Source organism: Microcebus murinus, chromosome 16 (genome assembly GCF_040939455.1).
Source record: "Microcebus murinus isolate Inina chromosome 16, M.murinus_Inina_mat1.0, whole genome shotgun sequence".
NCBI classification, from domain to species: domain Eukaryota; kingdom Metazoa; phylum Chordata; class Mammalia; order Primates; family Cheirogaleidae; genus Microcebus; species Microcebus murinus.
Genome location: NC_134119.1, coordinates 39,923,093 through 39,942,270, shown reverse-complemented (window position 1 = coordinate 39,942,270; position 19,178 = coordinate 39,923,093). Strand labels below are relative to the sequence as shown.

Genomic DNA, 19,178 nt, shown 5'->3' with positions numbered 1-19,178 from the left:
TCTCTGTAATCACCATTCTGTTCTCTGTTTCTATGTGTTTGAGTGTTTTAGATTCCACATGTAAGTGAGAACACACATTATTTGTCTTTCTGTGCCTGGCTTATTTCACTAGCATGTTTTCCAATTCCACCCAAGTTGTCACAAATGACAGAATTTCTTTTTTTTTTTTAATGGCTAAATGGTATTCCATTGTATATATTAATATGTGCCACGTTTTCTGTACCCATTCATCCACTGATGGACACATAGGTTGATTCTGTAACGTGGCTACTGTGAACCATGGTGCAATACACATAGGAGGACAGACATCTCTCTGACATACTGATTTCAAATCTTTTGGGTAACCCAGGAGTGGGATTGCTGGATTATATGGTAATCCTATTTTTAGTGTTTTGAGGAATCTCCATACAGTTTTCCATAATGACTGTGCTGATTTTTTTTTTTTTTTTTTTTTTGAGACAGAGTCTCACTTTGTTGCCCAGGCTAGAGTGAGTGCCGTGGCGTCAGCCTGGCTCACAGCAACCTCAATCTCCTGGGCTCAGCGATCCTACTGCCTCAGCCTCCCGAGTAGCTGGGACTACAGGCATGCGCCACCATGCCCGGCTAATTTTTTGTATATATATTTTTAGTTGGTCAATTAATTTCTTTCTATTTTTGGTAGAGACGGGGTCTCGCTCAGGCTGGTTTCGAACTCCTGACCTTGAGCGATCCGCCCGCCTCGGCCTCCCAAAGTGCTAGGATTACAGGCGTGAGCCACCGCGCCCGGCCTTTTTTTTTTTTTTTTTGAGACAGAGTCTCGCTTGTTGACCAGGCTAGAGTGAGTGCTGTGGCGTCAGCCTAGCTCACAGCAACCTCAAACTCCTGGGCTCAAGCAATCCTTCTGCCTCAGCCTCCCGAGTAGCTGGACTACAGGCATGTGCCACCATGCCCGGCTAATTTATATATATATATATTAGTTGGCCAATTAATTTCTTTCTATTTATAGTAGAGACGGGGTCTTACTCTTGCTCAGGCTGGTTTCGAACTCCTGACCTCGAGCAATCCGCCCACCTCAGCCTCCCAGAGTGCTAGGATTACAGGCGTGAGCCACCGCACCCAGCCCATCCTCTCTGCTCTTAACTACCAAGCTGTTTCCTACAGAAAATAATAATATTAATAACTGAGCACCTGCTAACCATAAGGTGCTAGAGGTGTCAGATACTATTTACAAGTTGCCTTCATAAATGACGCTTTTCTGGCTGTATAGCTTTTATTCCCAATCGTGAAAAGCCAAATTGAAATAATTATCCCTCTATTTTCTTTCTAAAACCTAGCTTTTAGAAGGCCCGGAGACATCTTGCAACGTAAGAACTCTGATCAGATAAATGTAATTTACAGATATGAAGATAGTCTCACAGTGATTTTAAGGAAGTATTACTTTTATTTTCATTAATTTGTTGATTCTTTGCACAAGACTTTAAACATCTGTCCATTTTAGGCACAAGTCAGACAAGTGTTTCCCAAAGTGTGGCAGCCATCCCTCATATAGGGATACGAGATTATTTTAGGTGGCTAGCAATGACGACTATTTTGATAGAAATGTTTTCTTTGTAATACAAGAAATATAACTGGCACACAGAATCCATGATTTTATGGATAAGTTTGCTCGGGAGGCTATTCAGTGAGCATAAGTTAAAAATGTGTGTTGTTTAAAGACAGTATTAAATAAATAATAGAATTGGAGGTATATGGACATAGCAAGAGTAGTTAAGGTGGCTGTAATGGGTTGAATGATGACCTCTAAAAATATATGTCCAAATCCTAACCCCTGGTACCTGGAAATATGAAATTATTTGGAAATAGTCTTTACAGATGTAATTAAATTTAAGATCTCAAAATAAGATTATCCTGGAGTTAGGGTGTGCCCTAAATCCAATGACCAGTATCCTCATAACAGGAGAGAAGACAGCCACACAGAGACACAGAGGGGAGACAGCCAAGCTGGGGGCGGAGGCTGGAGTTGCGCAGCGACAAGCCAAGGAACGCAGGGATCGCTGGCAGTCACCAGAGGCTAGGAGGGAAGCATGGAGGGGGTTCTCCTGCAGAGCCTCCAGAAGGAACCAACCAGGCAGACGCCTTGATTCTGGACTTCTGGCTTCCAGAGCCGTGAGAGAACAAGTGTCTGATGTTTTAAATCGAGTTTATGGTAATTTGTTATGGCTGCCACCGGAGACCAATACAGGAGCAAAGAAATAATCAAGGCTGGGAAGTGCTCCATTGGGCATTACACTGAGTCAGTGACACCCTCAGGGGATCTCCATTAACCCTCTCCACCCACCATTTTCATCCAATATACAAAGCTGTTTTAAAAGTGAAAATAAATTTAGCAATTTAAGTTTACATTTAATAGCTATTTAGGGAAATTCCATCTCACGTCCCTATGCCTGAACCAACAGCATCATGAACCCCTGGGTTCATGAACTCACTCTTGGGAAAGGCTGATCTCCTCTTGTCCCCACAGGCACTTTATCAGATGAGGAAACTGAGGCTCAGATGGAGGCAGTGTCTCCAAGTCTCCAAGAGAGACTAAACGATGCTGTGACCACTGCCGCAGTTCCTACAGGGCTACGTTTATTCCCCCCACAACCTGCAGCAAATACTCCCACCTGCGCAGACCAGGGCCAGACGCAGGGCTATCTGGAGCCTGCAGTTCCCGGAGCGCGTCGCCAGGCGGCGGGGCGGGCGCAGGGAGAGGGGAGTTCGGAGACGGGCACACTGCAGAGGCCGCCAGTGGCCACGAGGGGGAGCGCGCGGGAACCCCGCGAGGGGAGGGGAGGGGAGGGGAGGGGAGGGGAGGGGAGGGGAGGGGAGGGGCGGGGCGGGGCCCGCGGGCGGCGCGCATGCGTTCAAATGGAGACGGCGGCGCCCGCCCGGGCGAAGGGCGAGACGGTGGCCGACGAGGTCGGGGATGGAGCACCTGGAGCGCTGCGCGTGGTTCCTCCGGGGGACGCTGGTGCGGGCGGCCGTGCGGCGCTACCTGCCGTGGGCGCTGGTGGCCTCCATGCTGGGGGGCTCCCTCCTCAAGGAGCTGTCTCCGCTGCCCGATAGCTACCTGAGCAACAAGCGCAACGTCCTCAACGTGTGAGTGCGCCCGGGCCCCTCGCGTCCCCGCCGGGCCGGCCCGCCGCCGCCTGGTCCAGGGGAGCCGGGGGCTGGCCGCCTGGCGGACGAGTCCCTGGAAGGGGCGTCCTCCCGGTCGGGACGGCGGCGTCTGCACGCGGCCGAGGGGCCCCGGAGCAGCCGGTGTCGCCAGCGGTTCGTGTTCGCGGACCGGATGGGACAGCCTGAGCCGCCTCGGCGGGGCCGGCGGTGAGGAGCAGGGTGGTGTGGACGCCTGTGTTCGCGGGTGGGGAGTGCGGCGGCCGGGGCGCTGAGCCGGCCCCGTCGCCGCCCCCCTCTCCTTGGAGCTGGGAGTCGGCCGCTGCCCCGTTTGGGAGATGCCACCTCCCTCCTGCTTGCCGGTGTGAGGTCCCTCCCAGCTCGCGAGGGAATCCGTCACGATCTGTGGAAGATCCCCCACTTTGAGAGCCTTGCCCCAACTCGCGACAGAGCCCCCACTCCCAGATGCTCACAGGGGAACGCACCCTGCGCTCTGTGACCTTTCCCTTGGATCTCCTGGTCCTTGGCCCTTCTCAGCCAAAGTGCATGGCAGTGGCCCAGAAAAGCAATCCCAGCTGGGCTCTTGGAAACATCTTAATTACACCAACCCACTCCTTTTCTTTTTTCTTTCTTTCTTCTTATATATATATTTTTTCAAAAAAAAATCCTCTTGGATTGTAAGTTTATTGCACAAAAACACAGTTGCAGTAATAAAGTGAAACTCGGAAAGATAAAACTGCTCCTTTGATGTGAGCCTAATTTTTCTGTAGAATTAGTGTCTCCAGCATCTTCTGAAAGTCAGCCCAACTTTGGTTATCTAACTTATACTCTTGGTTTCTCTCCCAGGCAGCTTCATCAAATGCCTGACGGGTCTCGGCTCTGGCAATATTTTCCTTATCAGTCCCAGTGAAGGTTCTAGTGACAGGCGCCTGGGCGGTGCCTGAGAAACTGTCGGAACCTAGGAAAGAGTCCTTCTGTCCTTGGCCCACGTTCCTTCCTCACCCACCCTGAGAGGCTGGGCTAAGAATAGATTATGAAAGTGGTGGTAGCCCCAAGTCCTGGGTCAAATGTTTACTGCAGCTGGTCCCCAGGTCAGCCACCCTTCATGAGCACAGGAGGCAGACAGGGCAGCTGCTGCCGTATCTGGCCTGGGTGAGCTAGCAGCCAAGCAGCCTGGCAGACAAGTCTGTTGTTTGGGGGTAGCCATGGAGTCGGGCGTTTCCTTCCAAGCCTCTGTGCTGTTATAATTAATGGAAGGGAACTGGTAGATCATTGGTTCCCCCCAAGCTCTGTTTAACTGCTAAGGGGACCGAGGCCTGGAGAGGTGTAGTAACAAGTTAAGTCAGAGTCAGGATTTGAAGCTGAAACTTTTGGCTTGGAGTAAAGCTCTTTGTTCCAAGGCTGTTTCTGCCATTTAGGAAACAACCATGGTATGGTAGAAAAAGCGTGGGCTTTGGGGCTGGCCAAACTGTGGTTTAATCTGTGCTTGTTGGTTGTGTGAGTGTGACCCTGGGTAAGGTCCTGAACTGTTCTGAGCCTCAGGTTCCTTGTCTATGAAGTGGGACGATGATACCTTCCTCCCAGGGTAATTGTGAGTGTTCTATGGGAAAGCGAATGTGTGTGAAAGCTCGTGACATTTAGTAGGTGCTTTCCTGGGTAAATAACATAGTGCTGGAGACCACAGACCCTGGATCAGATTCCTAGCGCCACCACATACCGCCTCCACTTTGGACACGACACTTCTCTATGCCTTAGTTTTCTTGTCTATAAAATGGGGATAATAACTGTACCTACTTTGTAGAGTTGTTTAAGGATTAAATAGTTAAGACATTTAAAGTACTTAATAAGTGAAGCAAAGTCAATGAAGAATGTGATAGTTGTTATGATCTATAGCTTTGATCAAGTTTTCTCATTTTCCCTCCCTTGGCAGGCTAGACACCTGAGTCATGACATTGTTTCTCCTCTGCCGTGTTCCATGTCTTCACTTCCACTTTCCTCCTCTGTCAGGTATTTTGTCAAACTGGCCTGGGCCTGGACATTCTGTCTCCTCCTGCCCTTCATTGCCCTCACCAACTACCACCTGACAGGCAAGGCTGGCCTGGTCCTGCGGCGGCTGAGCACCCTGCTCGTGGGCACGGCCATCTGGTATGTCTGCACGTCCCTCTTCACCAACATCGAGCACTACACGGGCAGCTGCTACCATTCGCCGGCCCTGGAGGGGATCAGAAAGGAGTACCAGAGCAAGCAGCACTGCCACAGGGAAGGCGGCTTTTGGCACGGCTTTGACATCTCCGGCCACGCCTTCCTGCTGACCTTCTGTGCCCTCATGATCGTGGAGGAGATGTCTGTGCTGCATGAGGTAAAGACGGACCGGAGCCACCACCTCCACGCTGCCATCACCTCCCTGGTGGTCGCCCTGGGCGTCCTGACTTGCATTTGGGTGTTGATGTTTCTGTGCACGGCCATTTATTTCCACAACTTGTCCCAGAAAGCGTTTGGCACCTTTTTTGGTTTGCTGAGCTGGTATGGCACGTACGGGTTTTGGTACCTGAAATCCTTTTCCCCAGGACTTCCTCCCCAGAGCTCCGGTTTGAATTTGAAGCAAGACAGTTACAAGAAATAAAAGAGCAACAGAAGGGGGGACAGCAGGACAGTGGCGATATATTTTTCATTTGTTTTGCTTAGTTATTTGGCTAAATTATTGATCCTATATCAGAGAGGAAGGTTCGTGGGCGGTTCAGGTGGGTGGTGGTGGAGTCTAGGGATTGACTTTAGTCCTCAGGCTATTCTTGGCGACGTCACCTGTCACCTGTGTCACAATCACCACCGTTCCTGGTCAGGCACGTTTTGTCCTGCTAAGACTTGGCCTTAATCTGGAACACCCCTTTGTCCCTAGAGGGGAGAGCAAAAGGACAGGATCAGGAAAGCCCTGTTGTGTGGCTGAGGGGGAGGCAGGGGCCTTAGGACTCTGCTCCGTCTCCCCGACTCCAGTTGCCCTTTGATTTTAATGGCTGCGAATGCTGTTAATTGACAGCATTTCCCTTGGGCCGATTTTGCTTGAGCATTTATTTCTGGCAGGGTTCTTTATAAAGCACCCAATGCCTGAAAGACACTCTCTTGTTGTAGTATTTGTTTCATTCGTGGAATGTTCTATATCGATCGCAACTGGCTCGTGGTAAGCCACCAAAACAGGCCCGTGAAACTGCAGTGGCTCTGCAGCAAGTGTTGGATGATTGTTATGGAGTGAACAATGACATTTTCTGTCTGTGTTGTCTGTTATTATTTGTTGGTTTTTGGAGCAATAAGGAAATCCTTTTTATTCTATTTTGAGTGAATACTTTATAGTTTTAATGACAACTATGGCATTTGTTCTTTGTTGACAAAACTCCTGAAAGTAACTGACAACTCCAGCACTGCACTTTGGTACACGTAGATGGTTTTGAGGGTTTTTTTTTTTTTTTTGAACACTAATTTACTTTTTATAAACCAAACTCTGGGCTTATAGTATTAAATTCCACCTCATGGGGCTGTTTTCTCTGTTAAGAATAAAACCAGAAAGCAGACATTTTAAATAAAAACCTGATGAATTTTAAGCTGAGTCAAAGTAATTTTGCAAAATACATATTTTCACTGAAACTTTGCTGACCACAGAGCAGTGATACAGACTGAACAGTGTCTTGGGATCACGTGCTGGGTGCATTGATCACTCTGCTGTGGCCCAGAGCATTTTTACCTTTTGGACGAGATTATGATAATTCAGAAGTGAAGTATTATAAAATGCCTCCGTCTGGTGGCAAAAAGCCAACCTGTTTCAAAATCCTTATTAGATGGTGGCATGACTTTGGCCCCGCCCTCCTTTTTTTTTTTTTTTTAATTTTTTATTTTAGCCGAGGCCTCGTGGACCCATCCCCCTTTTACTTGTGTCGCCAACCAAATCAAACCTGGGCCTGCTCATCTGGCCTTGAAATCAGTTGACCTTTCCTTTCCCCTTTGCACACTCCTCAGTTTCCAACCTTGTCACTCTGTGGCCTCCGCTGTGAGAGTGCTGGGAAGGGTTAGAAATCCTGTCACCGGCCTCCCACGAAGGCACGGTTCCACACTCTGTGTTGGGACAGCCCCTCCCCTCTCCCCAGCCATCTCCTTTAAGCTGCTTGGGTTCATTCTTAAAGCCACTTAGACGCCCCTCTCCCCAGTCAAGCCTGGTGATAGCACTACTGATAAGCACTGATTCAAGCTTAGGTTGTTAGGAGTTTGAGGGTAAATTTTCAGGATACTTTTATTAATATAAAGATATATTTAAAATATTTTGTATCCAGTTGAGCAGGTTAACTTCATCAATCAAAAGGCGAGGCATGATACGTTGTACCCAAAAGGGACAGAAACATAGGCAATGCACTAGCAGAGGTGTCCCCATGGTGCTTTGGAAGCATTGGCAAGATGTGATGTGTCCAGTGAGGGAGGATTTTTTGCCACCTGGAGTTCACATCCATAAACCAGGGGTGGGAGTCGGGGGGTGGGGGGCAGATGGCAGGGGCTTGCAGAAGGGATTGAAATCTCTCCTAAGTTTCATGTTCAGCACCAAAAGGCAATAGGCACACGGTGACTCCAGAAGTTCTCTGTCACACTTAAATCCCCAGACATTCTTCTCTTGTGGGTCTGACTCGGGCTCAGCCCTGAACTCACGCCACGTGGCAAGTGTCCATTGCCGAGCGTCCTGCTCGTGCTCGGCGCCTTGTCTGTTCCTGGAAGCATGCTCTCTGACCCTGCACGCGCAAGACAGCGCGGCGTAAGTGGAAGACTCTGGACTCAGGCAAACGTGAGATGCGGGTTCTGGCACCACTCCTGGTATCTGTATGGGCAAGGCAATTGGTCCTACGTTTTCCTCATCTGTAAAGTGGAGATGATTCTGTTAGGATCAAGGAGGATGTGTGTGAAATGCCCAGCACACGTGCTTAGCAGGTGATAACCACCCTGCCTCTCTTTTATAGACTAAGGCCTTTAGAACTTTCTGGCTCCTCTAGGGAAGGCAGAGAACCTAACATCTTCTGGGTGCCATCTGGAGTCCGGGTCTCCTGTCGTACAAAACAATAGCCTTGTATTGATCGTTTTGAAAAGTGTTGTGCTAGTGCTGAATGAGAGACTCTGGGGGCTCTGATCACGGAGGACGGCCACGCTGCTTTCGCCTCTCCTTGTGGAGGTTCATTCACTGAAGCTGAATTTTCCACGTGCATCTGTCATAGTCTGGGTACCAGATTGTATTTAGAGAATGGCTCTTGCCACCGTTATATACACACAGATCGTGTGTGTAAACAAGCAAATTAAAGTAAACTGGAGATAATGAAATCCCACATCCCAGCATTTCGTGTGTTCCTTTCTACTATCGCTTAAGGAAGTCCAGAGCCCAGTAAACCTCAGCCTGCTTCATGAAAGTCGGTAATTCTTTCCGAAGGTACTCGTCGTATATAGGATATTTCGTGGCTTTGGTTATTCCTCTTTTATCCTGTAAGTCCTGTAAAATAAGTATATGTTCAGTTATATATTTCTTTTCTTTCTGTTTTTTGTTTTTGTTTTTTTTTTTGAGACTGAGTCTCACTCTCTTGACCGGGCTAGGGTGCCGCGGCATCAGCCTAGCTCACAGCAACCTCAAACTCCTGGGTTCAAGCGATCCTTCTGCCTCAGCTTCCTGAGTGGCTGGGACTACAGGCATGCACCACCAAACCTGGCTATTTTTTCTATATATTTTTTGTTGGCCAATTAATTTCTTTCTATTTTTAGTAGAGACAGGGGTCTCGCTTTTGCTCAGGCTGGTTTCAAACTCCCGACCTTAAGTGATCCACCCGCCTCGGCCTCCCATAGTGCTAGGATTACAGGCGTGAGCCTCCGCACCTAGCCTATATTTCTTAGTTTGTCCTACTCCTTCCCTCCATACCACTTTCGTATCTTACAGTACTGAGGTCTAGATCAGCCAGACTTGGGAGCAGTCCTCTTGGCAGAAGGAGCAGAGGCAGACCTCATGGAAGGAGCGCTGGGTGAGGTCGTCTTTGCAACTGCTTTGTAGCCCTGGAGGCCTTTATGCACCTGGGAGCTTCTTATGCCTTTTAGTACCCACTCATTTGCCAGCCTGACCTGCTTGGCACCTCCAGAAAGTGTCTGTCTTGCAGCTCCATGGCTGCAAGATTAGAATTTCCTCACACTGCAGAAATTCCCTGTTCAGATTCCTTTGGCAACAACAAATCCTCCTTGAGCTCACACTGGGAGCCGGGACTGGGTAGAATGATAACCACCCTTCTTCACAGAATGTGGTCCAGAGGCCACCCCTTTGTAGCTTAAACTATGTGCTGGGCTTGCAAAGATGAATCTGGTGCATCTCTGCATTTGAGGAGTTTTTACTCTTGTGCAGAAGCACCAGTTCCACCATCAAGTGTTCTGAGTGCCGGGGCAAGGCCAGGGCCTGGGAACATAGAGCAGGAACAACCACCTGCCCTGGAGACTTGGCAAATATTTTCACAGAAGGTCACAATTGTCTTGGGTCCTGAAGGATGAGGAGAGTTCAAACAGTTGGGCAGAGAGGGGCATCCAGGGCAGTGGGGACAGCACGCGCAAAGGCACGTGGAAATGTTACCATGACTTTTATCCAGATATCCCTTTTTAAGAAACCTAGCTTTCCCGTCATTTTCAAAAGCAACTGAGATTGGGAGAAAGACAGACTTAAAGGACTGTCAGCAGAGATCAATGAAGTTTCCTGTTAATGCGCCAGTGTTGAGAGGGGGGACCTTTACGGGGAGATTGGGTCATGAGGGCTCTGCCCTTGTGAATGGATCAATGTCATTATTGTGGGAGTGACTTTGTATCGTGGGAATGGTGTCCTTGTAAAGGATGAGTTCGTCCCCCCGACCCCCTGGAAATCTTTTGCCCTTTTCCCTTCTGCGATGGGGTGATTTGAGAAGGCCCTCGCCAGATCCAGCTCCTTGATTTTGGACTTCCCAGCCTCCCAAACTGTAAGAAATAAATCTGTTCTTTTTAAATTACCCAGTCTGCAGTCTTCTGTTATAGCAACACAAAACAGACTAAGACACTGAAACACAAAAACACTCAGCTGGAAGTTAGAATACCTGGCTTTGAGCCGGGTTCTGCCGCCCCTTTTTCTACTGTTCTGTGTGACTTTGAGCTGGTCGCTCAGCATCTCTGGGTCTCAGTTTTCTCATCTAATAAGTGATGGGGGTGGACTGGATAATCTCACCAACTCTTCTGATTTTCTCTATTCTGCTTGTCTGTTCTGCTTGAGGAAAAGTTCTTCCCAAGCTGGTTTATGGCTTTTATTTTCAAAACAACATGAGAAGAAACTCCCACTCAGAGTTGAGGTGACAGCTGGTTTCCTGGTGAGTGATGGGGGAACAGACCTCTGGGTGCACTTGATCACCTCCCTGCCTCCTTTTTCTCTGCATCAACACCCTAATGTTCGGATCTGATCACTTGGGTTCACATGGGCTTACTGGACAACAGCTGAACCTAATTCCCAGAGAGGTAAACTGCTGAGGTCTTTTATTTTATTTGTTTAATTTTTGAGACAGAGTCACACTCCGTTGCCCGGGCCAGAATGCCATGGTGTCAGCCTAGCTCACAGCAACCTCAAACTTCTGGGCTCAGACAATCCTCTTGCCTCAGCCTCCCAAGTAGCTGGGACTACAGGCATGCGCCACTATGCCCGGCTAATTTTTGCTATATATTTTTAGTTGGCCAATTAATTTCTTCCTATTTTTTAGTAGAGATGGGGTCTCGCTCTTGCTCAAACTGGTTTCAAACTCCTGACCTTGAGCGATCCACTCACCTCGGCCTCCCAGAGTGCTAGGATTACAGGCGTGAGCCACCATGCCTGGCCTGGTGAGGTCTTTTAAAAACTCTCCAAAATCAAAATGTTTTTGATAGCTGTCAAGAAGGTAGGTCCTGTTAAGAGAAACCCTATGCAGTTTGGACACCCTTAGAAATTGTCCCAGAAACTTCTATGATAGTCTCTGGGAAGTGTTTTTGGTTTTTTGTGGGGTGTTTTGTTTTATTTTGTTTTGAGACAGTCTTACTCTGTTGCCTGGGCTAGAGTGCCATGGCGTCAGCCTAGCTCACAGCAACCTCAAACTCCTGGGCTCAAGTGATCCTTCTGCCTCAGCCTCCCGAGTAGTTGGGACTACAGACATGCACCACCATGCCCAGCTAATTTTTTCTCTATATTTTTAGTTGGCCAATCAGTTTCTTTCTATTTTTAGTAGAGACGGGGTCTTGCTCTTGCTCAGGCTGGTTTCAAACTCCTGACCTTAAGCGATCCACCCGTTTTGGCCTCCCCAAGTGCTAGGATTACAGGCGTGAGCCACCGCACCCAGCCTCTGGGGAGTTTTAAAGTTGAACACATACTGTACAGGAAAGGACACAGGTGTTCTTGTACGTTAAGGGAAGTGGGGTGGTAGATGGGTCCCACCTGTTTAGGTGGGACCCTCATAGTGCAAACTTAAAATATACAGACCCAACAATTTCAGTCTAGGGCTTTGGGCTTTGGAAATGCTTAAGGATGTGGGCAAAGATTTTATTACAGCTGTCTGCAAGAGTGAAAAATGCCAGTTAAATAAATTGTAATAACCCTGTGTTAGTAATAGAGTGCGGTCACCATAAAGAGTAAGTGGTGTTCTGTCTAGCGTGGAGCCTGAAGGCACGGAGACCTGGCTGGTGTTGACTGCAGCCCGGAGCTGTGTGTGCTTGGCCACGTCAGCTCTCTGAGCCTGTTTCTGAAGTGTGAGGTTGGGTTCATGGTGGCTCACCTCGTGCCCCATTCCTGGCCCCAGCAGTTGAGGAGCACCAGGTGTGTCAGGCTCCAAGCTGGGCACGGGCATGCAGCATTAACTCGGAGAGCCGCAGACCTGCCTTCAGTGGGTTTACAGTCTAGCTGGGCACGAAACCAGCGACCAGTGTGCCGAGCGTCAAAAGCAGACTGTTCCCCCAACCCACCCTGAGGTTGTCACAGCCCAGGCAGAGATGATTTATAGAAAGCATTCAGAAAAGCAAAGGAGTGAGGAGCTGCCATGGACTGCCTGAGTTCGAATCCTGGCTCTGCCACACCCACTGGCTGCCTGACTTTGAACAGATTCCTTAACTTCTCTGGGCCTCAGTTTCCTCATCTGTAAGACAGGTGATAAGTACCTACCTCACAGGTTTGTGTGGAATAAATGAATTAATGCTTGTGTTCAGAGCAGTCCCTGGGGGCTGGGAGGCACCCTGTAAATGTCTTTCAAGTGCACAGGAATCCCTAATGTGCCACCAGTGCCATAACATACTTTAAAATCAGGAGAAAGAAACCCCATACATGTGACTTTTATGTTTTGATTGACTCACAGGTAGTCAAAAGTTACAGTTAATGAACATGGAAGGCCAGGTCCCAGGGCTCTACTGTGGGAATGGCGTCTGCAGTCTGCTTTCAGTGTTGACTAGGGGAGGAGGGAGAGGAGAGAGATGTTTTCCAGGAGAGCCGAAAGGAAAGGACACCTTGTATACGTGGTGCCCTTTTAGCAGAAGGTAAAGTCAGTCCCCTTCTTCTTTGAGGTGCCCCCTGCTCCAAGATAAGCCAAGAGCCGCCTGCCCTTGTTCTCAGTATGCTTATCTTTGGGGAGCCAGGCTGGGGCCCTTATCACAGCCACTTGCCTGTCTTCTTTGCCAGGGCGTGGCTGCCCAGGGCATTGCTTCTGGGGTGTCTGAGTGTCTGGAAGGTGAGTGGGTGGGGAGCCCGGGAGCCAGCCCTGCTTAGTGTCTTAATTTCTGAGCAGAGTTACTCAGGCCCTGCCCAAACAAGCCACTGCAGCCCATTTCCCACCCCGTCCTTCCAGCCCTCCCTGCTTCTGCCAGCGTTTGCTGAGCATGCTGCATGCCAGGCATCCGGCCAGGCTTCTGGGGACGGGGTGGATGGGGCATAGATTGACTCTCCTGGAGTTATTAGAAGCATTGGACCCACAGCCAAGCAGACTGCATCAAATCCTCAGCTGTATGATTCCGGGCAAATCACCTAGTCTCTCTGAGCTTGTTGCTCAACTATGAAGTGAGGGTAATACTTTCTGCCTCACTAGTCTTTGATTGGCCTAATGAAGTCATGGATTGGAAAATGCAAGCTTTAAAAGTCAGGCCCCTATGAGGGCTGCTTATTATTAAAGAGATTTATTTCTGCCTAATAAATGTCTCTCTCGGAAGCCTGTGCATTATAGCTCCTAAATGTCCCCAATAACCCTATAATGACTTAGTGTCATCAATATAATTTTTAAAAAGTAACAGTGAATAAAATTAATAAGTAGCATTTGTTCTTGATTTTTTAATCTGGTGCCTGACATTTTTACTGTAGTTTCTCACCTGTAGTTCCCAAGAACCTAGACCTTAGAGAAAATGGCCAGGACTTTTGGCTTCTAACACATCTGGCTTCTTGTCCCAGCCCTGCCGCCATATCCGGAGCTATTGCTGTAATAATGTTTTGTAACGCACCACCCCAAAACTCGCCGGCTTACAACAGATGCTCCCGGGTCAGCTGCAGCTGTACCGCCGTGGGCTGGCCTGGGCTGGTGAGCGCTGCTCTGGCTGCAGGGCCACTGTCCTCGGCTCCTGGCCACGAGCTGGGCTCAGCTCTGCTCTACTTGTCCGTTCGCCCAGACTAAAAGGACAGCAGCTACATGGGGCCATGCTCTTTTCATGATCACCGGGGCACCCACGCCTTAGCCACACCACACGGCACATTTAAAGCTTCTGCTCCTGTCACATCCTTCCACTAACATTCCACAGGCCCAGGAAGGTCCCGTGGACAAGCCCAGCATCCACTGGGTAGGGAATAAACCACCCGCGGTGGGAGGTGCTGCCGAGTTTCAGGTCAAAGGCTGTGAATGTATAATCCTGTTGGGGAGGACCAACAATCCAATCTACTGCTTGTACCTTGGGTGTGTGAACTCTCTGAACCTCAGTTTCCTCATCACTGAAACCTAAAAACCTATTCTTCTTAAGGTTAGGAAAATTCATGTAAGTTTCCTAGCGCTTAGTTAGCATTCACGGGACGGCAGCTATCTTGTCAGCTCCATTTCAGAGATGAGAAAACTAAGGCCTGTAGGCAGTGTGGGCCCAGGTTGCTAGAGAAGGACCAAAGAGGTCTCTGGAGATAGGCTGTGACCTGGGCAATCAAGTCTGTGACTTTGGCAGTAGGGGACCAGTGAGCTGAAGAAAATACGCCCGTTAGCACCTCTTGCCGTCCTCCCCAACAGGACTCCTTCTGTGCACGTTGGAGAGACCTTCCTTCTGGTGCAAACTTTGGGGGCTCCCACAGTCACAGTCGGGCAGTGTTGTCCATCTTCCCGACTACTGGACTCGGATGACGCCCCCTCCTCTCCATCTCCGCACCCCCGATGGCCCCTCACAGAGGGCTAGGCAGCCGACGGATTCTGCGTGAGGACTGCGGCTTCCTGTCCCCCACCCGAGGTGTTCTTCATGGCATTCTGAGAGAAAGAATGGGGCCAGGGACAGGACTCTTGGCTCCAGCCCTCCCACTGTGGGTCCTATTTGATGAGTCTGGCCCAGCATAGGTGCTCCGGGAGTGTCTGTGAGTCCCTCCTCGTCCTGCCGGGATTCCAGAGCCCGGGATGACACTGCACTCCTCCCACTGCAGCAGGTAGCAGAGACTGACACGCAGCCTCCGCCCCGGCTCTAATCCTCGCCCGCCCCCAACAGTCACCTCTGCCTTCTTCCCAGAAGTGAAGGATGGAAACGTCTGTCAGAGAGTCAAGAGAGCCTGTGCTCAGATCTGACTCTGCCCCGACTTCGTGCGCGGCCTTGGGCCAGTGACTTCACCTGAACCTCAGTTTCTTCATCTGAAAGAGAAGGGGTAAGGCTCTCTGTCCTGGCCACATCTTAGGGTGGGCTTAAGGGTCAAATGCAGGGGAGGATGCTTGGAGGCACTGTGGCAATGGCGCCAGGCTGGCGTCCTCAGAAACAGACTCTGAGACGGGGTTTCACGTAGGGGGTTATTGGAAACGGCACCTGCAAGGGAGCGAGAGAAGCAGGCCGCCCTTCAGAGATGATGGCCTAAACTGAGGCAAGAGGGCAGAGCTCTCTGTCCCTGTGTGTTGCTGGATGCCAGCTACCCTCGGAGAAGGGGAATACCTCTGAGCGAGGCAGCCCCCTGCAGCTGGGGCAATGCCCGAGAGAGACTCAGCCGTGAGCCGTGGGCAGCCAAGGCTCCCAGCAGCTGGGGAGACAAAGCCCCCCCGTGCTGGAGGGGCACATGGCGACACACCCCAGTATCCATTACAGCAATAGTATTGACAGCCATGCAATGGAATCATAACCATCATAACAAAACCCTATCACAAATGTACAGCACTTGGTAGTTAATAAAGTAATTTTCACAATCATCATCTCAGCCGTTTCTCAAAGCAGTCTTTTCAGGTAAATAGGGTGTGATTTTTTTTTTTTACTTTATTTTTTAAATTTTATTTTAATAGATTTAAGGGGCACAAGTTTAATTCCATTACATGTATATATTGTGTGGTGGCAGAGCCTGGGCTTTTGGTGGACGCATCACCCAGGTGGTGTACATTGTAATCACCCACAGGTAATTTTTCATCCCAGCCCCCTTCCTGCCTCCCCGTTTTTTGAGTCTCTAATGTCCATTTACCACTCCGTGTGACCTTGTGTAGCTCCAGTTTAGCTCCGACTTATAAATGAGAATGTGTGGTATTTATTTTTCTGTTCCTGAGTTACTTAGGATAATGACCTCCAGTTCCATCCAAGTTGCTGCAAAAGACATTCTTTCATTCCTTCTTATCTCTGAGTGGTACTCCACAGTCTATATTCGCCACATTTTCTTTATCCACTTATCAGTCGATGGGCACTTAGATTGATTCCATATCTTTGCGACTGTCAACTGTGCTGCAATAAACATACGAGTGCAGGTATCTTTTTGATATAATTTCTTTCCCTCTGGGTAGATACCCAGTAGTGGGATTGCAGGATCGAATGGTAGATCTACTTTTAGTTCTTCGAGAAATCTCCATACTGACCTCCATAGAGTTTGTACTAATTTACATTCCCACTGACAGTGTGTTAAGTGTTCCCTTTTCACCACATGTGCACCAAGGGTGTGAATTTTCTACCGTGTGTTCGAGGTGAGAGACCAGAAGTTCAGAAAGGTTAGTGTACCGGGCGATGTCTGTTGCCCTTGACCTTCACACTTACCCCTTTGCATTCTCCTTGTATCACAAGGCAGGGCAGTGTGCAATGTACATCTCTCAGCCTGCTTTCCTTTGAGTTCTGCCAGGGGGAGACATTGGTGGAGGTTAGGAGATAGAGGAAGTGAGGACATGTTAAATTCTCCCCCCACCCCCCGATGACTCTAGCAATGGGTGGCAGTGGCTGACTGAAGGTGACTACAAGTAGCCCTGGTATCTAACCACATCAGAAGCATTTTAGCACATCAGAGCAGTGGCCGAGTTCCCTGATCTTCGGTAGCAACAGCAGTGCCTCTAGAAGTTCAGTGGCAACCGTGGGATCCCATCACTCAGAGCCCTTTGGATGAACTCAGATGAATCTGACAACCTTGAACCTTCAGGTCAACCCAGGCCTCCTTCAACAGTGGAGACCGCCTTCCTCCTCTTCCTAGAGGACCATTCTTCCCTTGCTTGAAGACCCTGCAACGACCTCACCCAAGGCAGGTGCCTTGCAAGGGGCTGTCTCATCTCCTCGGCCCAACCCCAACACCCTCGTTGCCCCCAGACCCATGCAAGCCCCAGGGGAACAAGTGCAAAGTCTGACCCAGAAGAAGAGTCTATGACACCAAAGAATGGCAATGTCTCATCAATATGTGTTGACAGAAACCTGGGGGAGTTTGTGTGGGAATGGATTCTGTAGGTGCTAGACAAGAAGAACAAACCATACTGGGCCGAGTTGAATTTATCAATATGCTTGCGTTTACTGGAGAGTCTAGATTCGGCACAGTATCCCAGCATTTGAAAGTGGCTCTAATAGTTTACTGGATTGATTGACTGAACCCTGGTCTTAGTGGTGGTCTACATTCATGGACACTGAGATGCCAGAATTTCCCTAAGAGACTGTAGAGGGAGGAAGCGGAAGGTTTCGGGAGACAGGAGTGCTGCGATGGATTTACTGCCTCTGCTTTGGCCCTCCCATCCACTTTAAGTTCACCAGGAAGGTGCAGAGGACCCTTCTTTCACTAAGGCATTGAGCAAGGAATGGGTGAGGAAAGCACCAGCACCATTCAAAAGCTCTGCGGTGCTGTCCTTTGTAGCCTGGGGGTGACAGTGGGAGGAGCCACCACTGAAATGGACTTCCTGGTTTGGGTGGGGATTAGCGGTGTCCAAGTGGCAGCACTTACGGCTAGAGGTGAGCTGGGTGTAGTCACCGTCCTGGCAGCAGAGCCAGAGCAACTGGAATATTCTGACCCAAAGGGACTTTTGTTGGAGGTGAATTGATCATATTGCCCCCACAAATGAAACATATGGGCAGCTTCCTAAAGTCTCGTTTGATCTATACAGTCAGGAAAACTCCAGGTACAGAGTGAGCAGAGACCTAACTTGAAGTGGTGAAGCCAGTCCCCCATGCACTGGCCACCAACTTGTCTGAGTCCAGTGAGACATACGGCACTCACATACACGAGTTACAGAAAGCAGGTTTCTTACTTGCAGATAGGCAGCAAGGGACAACAGAAGCCTGGTCCCCAAGGCTCAGGAAAGCTGTGCAGGGTGAATAGTGTCTCAACTGTGAGTGCCCCGAAGCTGGGGACCCCGGAAAGAAGCCTGGTCTGAGTTTGCTGCCCTGGGGCAATGCGACGCACCAAGCTACAGCACTCAAGGGCATCCTGTTCTAGGGAGGACTGGAACAGAGCCCAGTCCTTTCCTGTCTCAAGATATTACATTCCCACCACTTTCTATTGTTACTCTTGAGAACTACAGGCAAGAAAAGGGAGGGGGCAACTATCCTGCAGCAGTCATCACGACAGCGACTCACAACCTCTTACACGGGTCAGAGTCCTGGAGCCCCATGGACGCAGGGAAGGCTGGATCTCCTTGAGGAGACATTTAATCTGGATATTATAGCATATTGAGATGCGAGTGTGAGCTCTAGAGCCAGAGGAGGAATGAGGGAGAACCCGGCACCATCCGGGATTATGCTACTGACCGATGGGGCTTTGTGAGTCTCATTTTTGAAGAAAGGGTGAGCATGTCCTCGACTCAGGAGGGCAGCTGATCCTGCTGGGAGTAAGCATCATGTCATTGTTCTTGCACAGAAGTTTAATTATGAGCAGGGAGGGACCGAGTGGACGTTCGAGGAGCCCAAGATGTGGGTAGTGTCTGCGGTCGCTAAGTTCTACCCTTGCCCTGTCTTGGCCCCTGGCTCACCGAGTTTCCTTTTCACCTTGATTTTAAAATGCACAGATTCTTATACTTTTTTGGCAAAAGAAAGAAAATTATGCTGTATGTTCTATAAACGATTGAATGTTCTTTGGGCATTTGAACACATTTTTTTTCTGTGCAAAATTGGGGTGGGGGGGCATGTGCCCTGGGTACCCCCTCAGGTCCATGTATAGGTTAATGTGAGCCAATGTTGTGAACATGCTCTGTCAACTGTGAAGTGCTGTGCCCAAGTGCAGTGGATTTATGTCAAGGTCGGAGCTCTGGAAGGTCTATCCCGAAGCCAGCCCCAGCCCCCGAAGCTGGAGACCCAAACTCAACTCCTGCTCACCCTTGCGAAGACCGAGTCTGAAACCCCATGGCTCTCTCCCTCTGGCCCCAATCTTTGGAAGTGAGAACTGGGTGGACAACACAGGCTTAGAAATGAAAAGCAACTGTTCCTCCTGGGTGCTTTATTGGGGGCTTTCAGCAGTTTCTAAGCATGAGTGGCAGTGACACCCAGACCCTTTCCCAACATGCAAAAGGCACAGGAAAGTGAGACCCAACCAGGGTGGCAGCGTGGATGCAGAGACCCCCGGCATGGCAGGGTGCAGCGTGGGGGGAGCCCCT

General features: G+C 49.6%; 1 protein-coding gene across 1 annotated transcript; it reads left to right on the top strand.

Annotated features, from left to right (window-relative positions):
- Window positions 1-2,893: 2,893 nt before the first annotated feature.
- Window positions 2,894-10,166, top strand: FITM2 (fat storage inducing transmembrane protein 2). Its single transcript, XM_012780886.2, has 2 exons — window positions 2,894-3,120; window positions 5,146-10,166. The coding sequence occupies exons 1-2, from the start codon at window positions 2,948-2,950 to the stop codon at window positions 5,759-5,761; spliced, it is 789 nt and encodes a 262-aa protein (XP_012636340.1). The 5' UTR covers window positions 2,894-2,947; the 3' UTR covers window positions 5,762-10,166.
- The last annotated feature ends 9,012 nt before the right edge of the window (window positions 10,167-19,178 follow it).

What these genes read in the sequence shown, in the direction of transcription:
- FITM2 (XM_012780886.2), top strand. Translation starts at nt 2,948, where the DNA reads ATGGAGCACCTGGAGCGCTGCGCGTGGTTCCTCCGGGGGACGCTGGTG. An exon ending in AAGCGCAACGTCCTCAACGT is followed by an intron (nt 3,121 to 5,145) that starts GTGAGTGCGCCC and finishes CTCCTCTGTCAG; the next exon opens with GTATTTTGTCAAACTGGCCT.